We start from the raw sequence: 9,225 nt of genomic DNA, 5'->3' as shown, positions 1-9,225 counted from the left end.
TTTATAACCAGCCAGTAGGTCGGACCTTGCAGGGGTGGTGAGGGATAAAGCAGGTTCAGAACCTCACTGTTCTCTCCAAAAAAATGCCGTAACTCACTACAGCAAAGTGCCCAGCACCCTGCTGCTGCCCACAAGCTGCTTGCCTGTGTGTAGGTAGGGCTGCATGCCCCCCACGACAGCTCACCAGCCCTTTTGTTGTCACCCCCCCCACCCAGCAAGCTGCTGGCCCATTTCCACTGTGTGTCCTGTGACCGGCCCCCTCAGCATGCCAGTGCCTGGCCCATGAATAGCACCCGGCGCAGGTGCATCGGGGAGCTATGGGGGTGGCACAGGGGGAGATGGGTGTTGGCATTGCCCTGCTGTGCTGGGCGCAGGTGTGAGGGTGTCTGCCCGGGGGGTTTGACCCTGCCAAGGGCTGGCCACAGCCCTGTCCTTCCACGGGGGAATGGGGGCCGCTCCCCAAGGGCAGTAGGGTGTTGTGGGGTACAAGCCTGTGGGTTTTGGTGTGCTACTTTGAGCCAGGGTGGGTTGTTTGCCCCCATACTGTCCTCAAGCCGGAACAAACGGCACCACAGCCACAGGTTGGGGACGTGGGAACCCAGCCCCTGGGGTGCAGGGGAGCCCTGCACCAGTGAGGAAGAGCTCTTCACCAGGTGTAGGCAGGGGTCTGGGGGTGCCTAGGCAGTGCAGGGGAGCCGAGAAGTTCTGGGGAGGGTCAGCTGTGCTTGCCCCAGGGCTGTGGGGTTTTACAGCCCTGCCTCATCGAGCCCAGGTCTCTGCCTCGATGGTACTGAAGCCATGTGTGATGAGCTGTGCCTGGTCTCTGCCTGACCTCAGGCTTGGTGGGGCATCAGGTGCCTCCTGTGAGACAAGGTGCCAAAATTCAGCCCCGCAGCTGGGGCAGCCCAGTTCCTGCCTGCTGATGCCCTGTGCTTGAGGTACGGGCACCTGCTGTGGCCACAGCTGGTTCCCTGGGGCTGTGGGTAAAGAGCAGAACTGGGCACGAGTCTCCTGCAGCAGTCAGAGGGGAGCCAGGGACATAGCCCACTGGGGGGCACCTTCCTGGCCCCCTCCCTGGTGTGGTAGGGCGAAGCACAGGGTGCCACAGTGCCAGGCACTGAGCATCCCCATCCCACAGGGAGCAGGTGGCTGAGCATACCTGTGCCCTACATCTTGCATCCCTGCTGGATTTTGGAGATGCTAGAGAGCAGAGGTGAGTGTGTCCCAGTCCTTGGGGCAGCTGTGACAAAGCTCATCCTAAAATATGTGGGAATCCTGGGCTCGTATTCCAAGTTATGTTGCAGTAGTTCTATGGCTGCAAAGTGAAGATGAGGGACAGCAAGAGAATTCCTTCCTGGCACCACCTCTGTGGGAGCAGCCGGACACTTTCAAATTTTCAAATCCCACCCCAAAGCCTAAATAATCTATACCAATGCCCAGTGGTCTACAGCTGCCTTCTCTCCATCTGAAGTTCACTGGGTCGCCTGACTATCTTTCTGTGTTCCCTCTGTTGCTGTGCATTAAATGGGGCCTGCTAACAGCCGCTGTCAGCTCTTTATAACTTTGTTTTGCTCCCTGAGCACTCTGTGATAAAAGTGCTGGTCTTGAGCAGAGTCAGGTATTTAGCCTCTGCTGTCCCAGTTTGAACGGAGATATTAACTATTATAATACAATCAATATATGTTTAAATAAAACCATTCTTTTTAGAGTAATCTCCTGCTACCCAATGAACACTTTAGGTCTTAAAACAACACTTACAGAACTATCAGTGTCTGAAAAGGGACAGAATTCTGACAGAAGCAAGACATTTCCATTGAGCACCCAAGCTAAACTGTTCAAGGATTACAAATGAAGCACACTTAAGAGTTGTTCAGTTCAGAAAAGCAGATTTTATTTTAAACAGCAGTACATACATACAACATTTTCAAAATATACATATTTGAAAACAAGACTGTACTTCATTAACCAACTTGCTGTGGTTTATCAATTGTTACAATTATATTTGCAAACAGGTGGAGTTACTGCATCATAGCCTTCCTGGGAGCTGGATGCTCTTAGGTTTCACTGGTATAATTATGCAATACACTAACAGCCAGTAGTTCATGGGGGAAAAAAAATACCCACAAAACTTGTCTATTTACTGTTACCATCACCTGGAGGCTTCAGCTATCTGATGAAGTATTTTAATTAGAGAAATGTTATATAAAATGTGTGGCAAATGGTGAACTTTATGCACATAATACACAAATTTGAGTAGTTGTATACATTTCTGAATGAAGTTTCCTGAACTAGGCCTAATCCCAACAGAAGCAATATAGCAGCATTTTGGTAAGGGAGGAAGCCAATGTCTCCTAAAACCTTTCCCTTTTATTTAGATACAGAACAAAGATTAAAATAATGAAAAATTGCTTACATTTCTATAGGTTAAAAAAACCTATTGCATTACTATTTCTTTTCTTGTGCTTCACCACAGTTTAACAAGTGTCAGAATATGCTATGTATAAATATCCTAACCCAACCACCATTCATTAATGCACTACAGAAATGTTTTCTATCTACATAAATCTATCTTCTTAAAATATAATTTAAATATAACTTCTTTAATAGAAAAAACAGAACACATCAGAAGATTCAGCTTGCAAGCTAATTTTCGATGCACTAGAACTCCTAATGAAGCTCCTCAAATTATGGCAAATAACTTTGTTTTCTCATTTGGGGTGTGGGAGGCTGTTGAATAAAATGTGCAAACGGGTTAAGAATAAATGGTGATCACTTCACGTCCACTGCCTCGAACTAGGAGAACTCTATCCAGACCTTCTGTCAGAACTTCCAAGAACTCCATGTCTGAAATACCATTAAGTCAAGGAATTTATTCAGAAAGGAAACAAAATAGCCATTAATCTCACAAGAAGCCTGACATGTAATGCAGAAATCAAGTTCAACAATTTGATCAAGGAGTCTTCCCGTTTCCCTTTACTGTCCCATTGCTTAATCCACCTGCTTGGCTCAAGTGGAAGCAAGGCCTAATTTAGGGAAAAGTTCCTAGTTCTGACCTACTCACCTATGGAAAATATAGAGATTTCAGAGTAAGTTCAATACAGGGGAATGCTTTACATCAGTTAAAAAAAATAAACCACTATCAACATTTCTTAAAACTCTGTGGAATCAAAAGTAATTTTCTTAAAGTGAAAGTTACGCTTACCATGATTACTAATACTTATCCCAACAAGTGGACAACTGCACAATCACTAAAAAACCCCTCCCAATTTCAAGAAATACAGAAGCAGTATAACAGAGGATACAGTTTTCATCCCCTTTTCTGTTTTTAGGAGGTCCAGGCATATTCAGGAGAACTAGCTGAGCATGCTGTGATTTATTAAGCACTACTCCATTGAGCTTCACAGCTGTGTGCATTCTTCTTACATTTGACTGATTCCTAGCATGCAAACAAACATCTTTTAGTACTGTCACAATACTTGTGCATTTGAATTATACGTTATGTATTTGAATGTATAAGTTTAATATATATAATGCAGAATAAGCTATTTTCATGGACACCAGTATTTGTACTCATTCAAAAAACATTTGAGAAAATACAATACCTAGGTTTAAAAGATTTTTTTCCTTTGAAAAGAACATCTAACTCTGAAATACAAGCAAATCTAAGTGGACTGCCAAAATGCACAAATCCTCCAATTCTCAGTTATCTTTTATTAAGATGATGCAAAAACTTAATAGAAATTGATTTCTATTTAAATTTAGTCAAAACCACTGAGAATCCAGTTTATTGAATTACACAAAAATGTAACTGGAGTTGTACAAGAAATCCCAAAGGAATTACAGCAATGCAATGCAAAGATTGCAGCATTTATGTTGTACAGTACAGGACTTCCCTCATGCTCCTTTGGAAACGTTACAAGATTATTTTATGTCTGGTTAAGAAAATTTAGAAACAGTATAAAATTTATGAAAAAAATTACTAGTTTCTCATGCCACAGTAGTAAGGCAGTAAGCAATGAACTGCAACTGAGCCTCTGCCTCTATGTTATCAGTATTAACTACTGCTTTGCTTGTAAATTTATGCGCAAAAGGGAAAAATTGCTAGGACTTCAGAGATTTCCTTATTTTAGGAACCACCTTGGATGATTCAGTTCTCTTCCGAACAAAACAAAAGAACAGTTCCCTCACAGTCCCTGAGAAACTGCCATCTGTGTAAAACTAGCCAAGACTGAAAATGAGTCATATGCTGCAGTGCAAAAGAAATATTCAGACTCTACCTAAGCAAGCCCATTTATCCAAAAGATCTGCCGCCCAAAAGTAGATTCTTTACAAGTGAAACGAGTCACTTCAAAGGGAAGCTCAGAAGCACCAGGTGACAGCACATCTCAAGAACGGAGACAGATACCAGTGTGCTGGTATAAGACACTCAGATCACTCTACCTGGCGCAGTTTTCTTAGCACTGTCACTACTGGTCTCACAGTAAAAGTACAACAGCACCCTGCGCCGCTGGGCTCACACACTGTCCTACAGAGGGAGGACTGGCACATTAGTAGCGGCAGGACATAAGGCATCCTCTGAAATGCCTGATCAAGTCTGGCATCTTCTGAATTCCACTGACAGCAATCAAAATTGCAGCACAAGCCTCAGCACTGTTTCAGCTCAAGTAAACAATGGAAATTAAAGAGATCTCTTTTCCCAGATTTAGGAAGCCAAAATTCATAAAAGGAAACGCACAACTTTGTTCTGCTACTAGAGGTCTCTTCAGGGGACCACACCAACACTTAATCCTAGAATCTTCTAGAAATATGAGGCTACCCTCAGTTTATGTAAGTAAGCATAGAGTTGAGAACAGCAGCCAGATACAGATGATTCATTTAAACACAGGGTACCAAGATGGAGAACGCAGGGAGCATACATACTTGTGTTCTACTAAGCCCCCCCCCCCTTTTTTTTTTTTCTATGAAGGGAATAGCCATTAAGAGGATAGTATCAGGTGTAGCATGTCTCATATTGCATTTTCATCCTTGATTTTGCAGGGACAATTAGGGGGAAGTGGAAGGAAAACAAAAAAAAAAAAAGCATTTGGCCTGAAGTTTAGTAGCCAGTGGAGACCGGACACATCCATTTCAGCTGATTCTCTCTACTCCCCTCCCCACTCCTGGCGTTTTCCTCCAAGACCACAACATTTCCAAAATTGAGTTTATCAGTCCCTCCTGGAGGATTTTCTGTCACAGTGGCCATCTGTCCTAAGAACCAACTGTACAAAAACTATACATGGAACAAAAGAATACGTGAAGCTCAGTTTTTCAGAAGCAGAACAGTGGGTTGAGAAGACCAAAGAACTACGAAGGGAGAAGCAATAGTGTGTAGTTGAAGAGGTGTATAAATGTTGAAGTAGAAACATTGTAAAACTAAAGATAAAATGCAAAGGGAAATAAGGAGGATATAAATTTGTGATGAAGCGGCAAGAACTAAGCACTGAAATAAAGGCTCAAATTAACTAAAGGTATATTGTGTACAACGTGAACCCAGGCTGACTAACTTCATTTAGCCTTCAAGCACTGGAAGAACCGAAATCACACATAGTATACAAAATAAGCTAAATTTTCGTAAGAAACTAAATTTGTTAGACAAATGAAGGTAACAGTGGGCTCTGGAAAAGAAAGCAGAGCAGTCAAGAGTCAGTTCCACCCAAGAACAAAGAGAGATGGAGTGTCATATTTTTGTATGCGGTCATATCCAATATATATCCGACCTTGTGTTATTCCTACACATGCATGGGTTAGTAGAAAGGGAGGCAAGAACTGGCATTTGACAAAGTATGAAAGCTCCCTCTGTAAACAAATTCAGCTTTATTGTTCAAGTATTTATATCGCAATGGGGGCTATTTTTCCAGAACAGAAATGTATTTACTTTTTAATGTAGTTAATTAGAAAACTAAATATTACACTGGTGCAGAGGAGTACTATCAAATTTTATATACTTACAGAAACTAAAATACATGTTACGTGACTTACCTCGACTGGAAAGTTGATAATATTTAGAAGAAAACATTAACAAGTCATGAAGAATATTTTTTCAGTGATAAATGCATCATGACAGTATATAAACAAAGGCACAAAAGAATATACACAGTGCAACTCATGTAACACACATACAACATACAAGACCACAAGAACCAGGGAACAGCCTACATTGCTTAAGTGAAATGAAACTTGGACTTACAGATTTCCCCATTCTCTATGTGGAAGGGAAGCAAATATTCAGGGAAAAAATATTTACACCATCAGGTACATTTTAAATTCAACAATATTAATATACTGTACAGGCACACCAAGTCTGAACTGTAATTTCCACCCCCAACCATGCATAGCAGTTTTGAAATAATAATATCTAAAGTCTGTATCTTGCACAATTCTAAAGTAGTAACAGGAAGTATTTCCAAGATGTTACCCCCCCCCCCAAATAAATAAAGAAAATAAAAAATTAGCATCTAATGCAGCCCAGAACAAAAACTGTGCTTTAGAGCATGAGTGATATAAATGTTTGTGGTTTGCAGAAGACAAACTGTTTCTAAAGAGCTCAGAGCAAATCCTCAAAACAACTTAGGATGAAGGTGCTGATTCTAATCATACCTTCTAATGCTACTGTCTACGAGCCCTAGATTTAAGATAGATTTCCTTTAGATATTAAAATTTCCCTTGACATTCACAGTTTTGCTTTGGGCATACGCAGAAAATAGTCCAGGCCACGCTTTAACCACATTCTTTCAAAACTTGGAAAAGATGCATGTATGTGCTTGAATCACAACATGCAGAAGCAAACAAGCTGCCACCTTTCTGTCACAGGTTTTGTGTCTACATCAGGCTTGACACAGGTAGTAACTCTTATCTATTAAGTCACCTCTATTTAAGAGAAAGACATTAAAGAATATTTCAACGGGAAACACTAATATAACAAGACATACCTATAAGCACAAATTTTATATTGCTTTTATTTACAGGATGAGGGCCGAATTTCTGTTTCCAAAAAAAAAAAAAAAAGAAAAAAAAACAACTCACAAACACTCACACACACACCCCCCCCCCCCTCAAAAACAAACGAAAACTAACACATAAGCTAAATGTCTTGGAAGAGTCTTATCTGCATCTTTGGTACTCTCTCCACCCCAACAAAACACAGTAAATGAGGCAGGGAAATGATACACAGCAATTTGTTACCCACAGGAAGAGAGAAAAACAGAAGTTACCATTAAGCTTCATTCACAACTTCTAAACTCTACCAGAAAGCAGAGATGTTAAAATGCTTAAATATGGCAGACTAAGCTGTAAACTCAACATTCTTTTGAATGACACTTTACAGCCATTGTTGTTCCACCCAAGTCCATGCTAGTTTCAGAAGAATGGCATCTAAGTGAACTGCATGGAAAAAGCATATTTGTACTCTAAACTTTAAATACACATCTTAATCTCTTAAAAAACAAAACCCAGAACAACAACAAAAAACCCCCACCCCACTACAATACACACAATCAAATACAAAACTCCAAACATCACAGGTATACTTACGGCTTCATGTTGAAAATATCTTTAAAGCCAGACACATTTGAATCTTTGGTTTTATGCTTTTCAGCTACAAATTTTTCTTTAGTCCACGTCATTTGCACTTTTTCTGGCACAGCAGCAGCCACACTTGCTTTGACCACTGGAGCTGAGTGCGAGGCAGTGTTTCTATCATGGATCAGCTGAGCCTGGTGACAAAACAATCAATCACCCCAAGATTCAGCCAAAAAGAGCACTTGTAGATTATATTTCATTAAAATTTTGAAAAGGAATTTCACAGCAGTGGAACAAAGGAAGGCACAGAAAAATTCACCTTACTTTGTGGGCAAATATCAGACTGTTTTGACTTCATCACTAAAGGAAACTGCTTGTTAAAAGGTAGTTATTTGTTTACATTTGCAGGATTATATCTGGGCTGGACATTATTTTTGTCATTAAATAAAAGTGAGGCTGAATCCAGCCAGAGGGTACTTCATTGACACCATGGCTTTTTGCTAGTGAAAAACATGAAAGCCCATGCTCTCATGCTTCATCAGTGACATTACTATTTTCTCAGATACTGTCATGAACACTGACCATTACACATGCCTTTAGCTGAACTACCAGTGTGACTCATGGTCCCAGTAACACAAGGCTGGACCGGCCAAATTGAAGGCTAGCTACATTCCTTTATGCATGCAGGTGCATATCACATAACAAAAGCCAATCAATCTAACCATGAAGGGGCCCTCTCATCACTTATAATATCAGAAGCTGAAATCATAACTTTAGGAACACAGTACTGTTGTTCCCACTTGTACATGCACTTCTGTGTTCTCCATTTCCCATTCCCCTCACTCCTCTTGAGGAAAGAAAAATATTTAACGTATGTTATTTACTTACTCTCTCTCATAATACCTTGTCCTTACACTTCTGTATTCCCATCAAAAGCAACACAAAGTACCTTAGACTTAAAATCATAAGTGAATTGGTATGGGGGGAGGATTGTTTTTGTGTTTTGGTGTGTTGTTTTCAGGGGGCTGGCATTTGGGAGGGTTTTTTGTTTGTTTGTTTAAGATCTTTAGCAGTTTTGAAGGGTCTTCAGAGACTTGTTACATCATGAGTTGAAGCTCCTGTTCTATTCGGCAACCTCAATTATCACGCTAGTGATGGTCACGTCCCTCCATATACGTGATGACTCAAAAGAAGCAATTTCATTCAGGTCACAACCAAAAGCATTAATAAAATCAAAGCAGATGAGAAAACTACTTTCTATCTCTGAACAGCAATTCCCCTAGTGGTTCACAAACTGCAGTTGCAGCTGTTCGTAAATGCTTAAGTTTCTGTATTTCTCCTAATTTCTCCAAGTCCCTGTTCTTGTAGATTCCCAAAACCTAGAGCTCAATTCTGAGGCTCACGTAACTATCTATTTGTTTGATGGCCTTCGTATCTCCATAGAAGATTAAACAAGTCAAGACCATGAATCAGAAGTTACCATGAATACAGTTCTATCCTGAGAATGGAAAAAGCTTACAAATACATGCAGATAGCATACGTGCCATATGGCAGTATCCAACGAGCTAAAATTTTGAAATAACCACTGTAAGATGAGTCCAATACAACTGTGCTTCAGTGAAAGACAGTTTGCCATTTTTAGAAAGACAGTGAGCCAAGAGAAAAAAT

General features: G+C 40.8%; 1 protein-coding gene across 8 annotated transcripts in view; it reads right to left on the bottom strand.

The window, feature by feature from the left end:
* Positions 1–1,869: 1,869 nt before the first annotated feature.
* The window catches only part of LOC119145980 (solute carrier family 12 member 7-like), a 77,490-nt gene continuing 70,134 nt past the window's right edge, over positions 1,870–9,225 (bottom strand). For 5 of the 8 annotated variants that reach the window (XM_037382880.1, XM_037382884.1, XM_037382886.1 and 2 more), the window contains 4 exons: positions 7,570–7,751; positions 6,227–6,241; positions 3,303–3,436; positions 1,870–2,844 (listed from right to left, as the gene is read on the bottom strand). In XM_037382880.1, coding sequence (XP_037238777.1) covers positions 2,753–2,844; positions 3,303–3,436; positions 6,227–6,241; positions 7,570–7,751 — 423 coding nt within the window. In that variant the 3' untranslated portion in view covers positions 1,870–2,752. The remainder of the gene's footprint in view (positions 2,845–3,302; positions 3,437–6,226; positions 6,242–7,569; positions 7,752–9,225) is intronic. The other 3 variants (XM_037382881.1, XM_037382885.1, XM_037382887.1) reach the window with 2 other exon arrangements.

This window comes from Falco rusticolus, chromosome 4, assembly GCF_015220075.1.
Source record: "Falco rusticolus isolate bFalRus1 chromosome 4, bFalRus1.pri, whole genome shotgun sequence".
In the NCBI taxonomy this organism is placed as follows: Eukaryota; Metazoa; Chordata; class Aves; order Falconiformes; family Falconidae; genus Falco; species Falco rusticolus.
The sequence above is the reverse complement of the archived record's forward strand: the minus strand, read 5'-3'. Positions and strand labels throughout refer to the sequence as shown.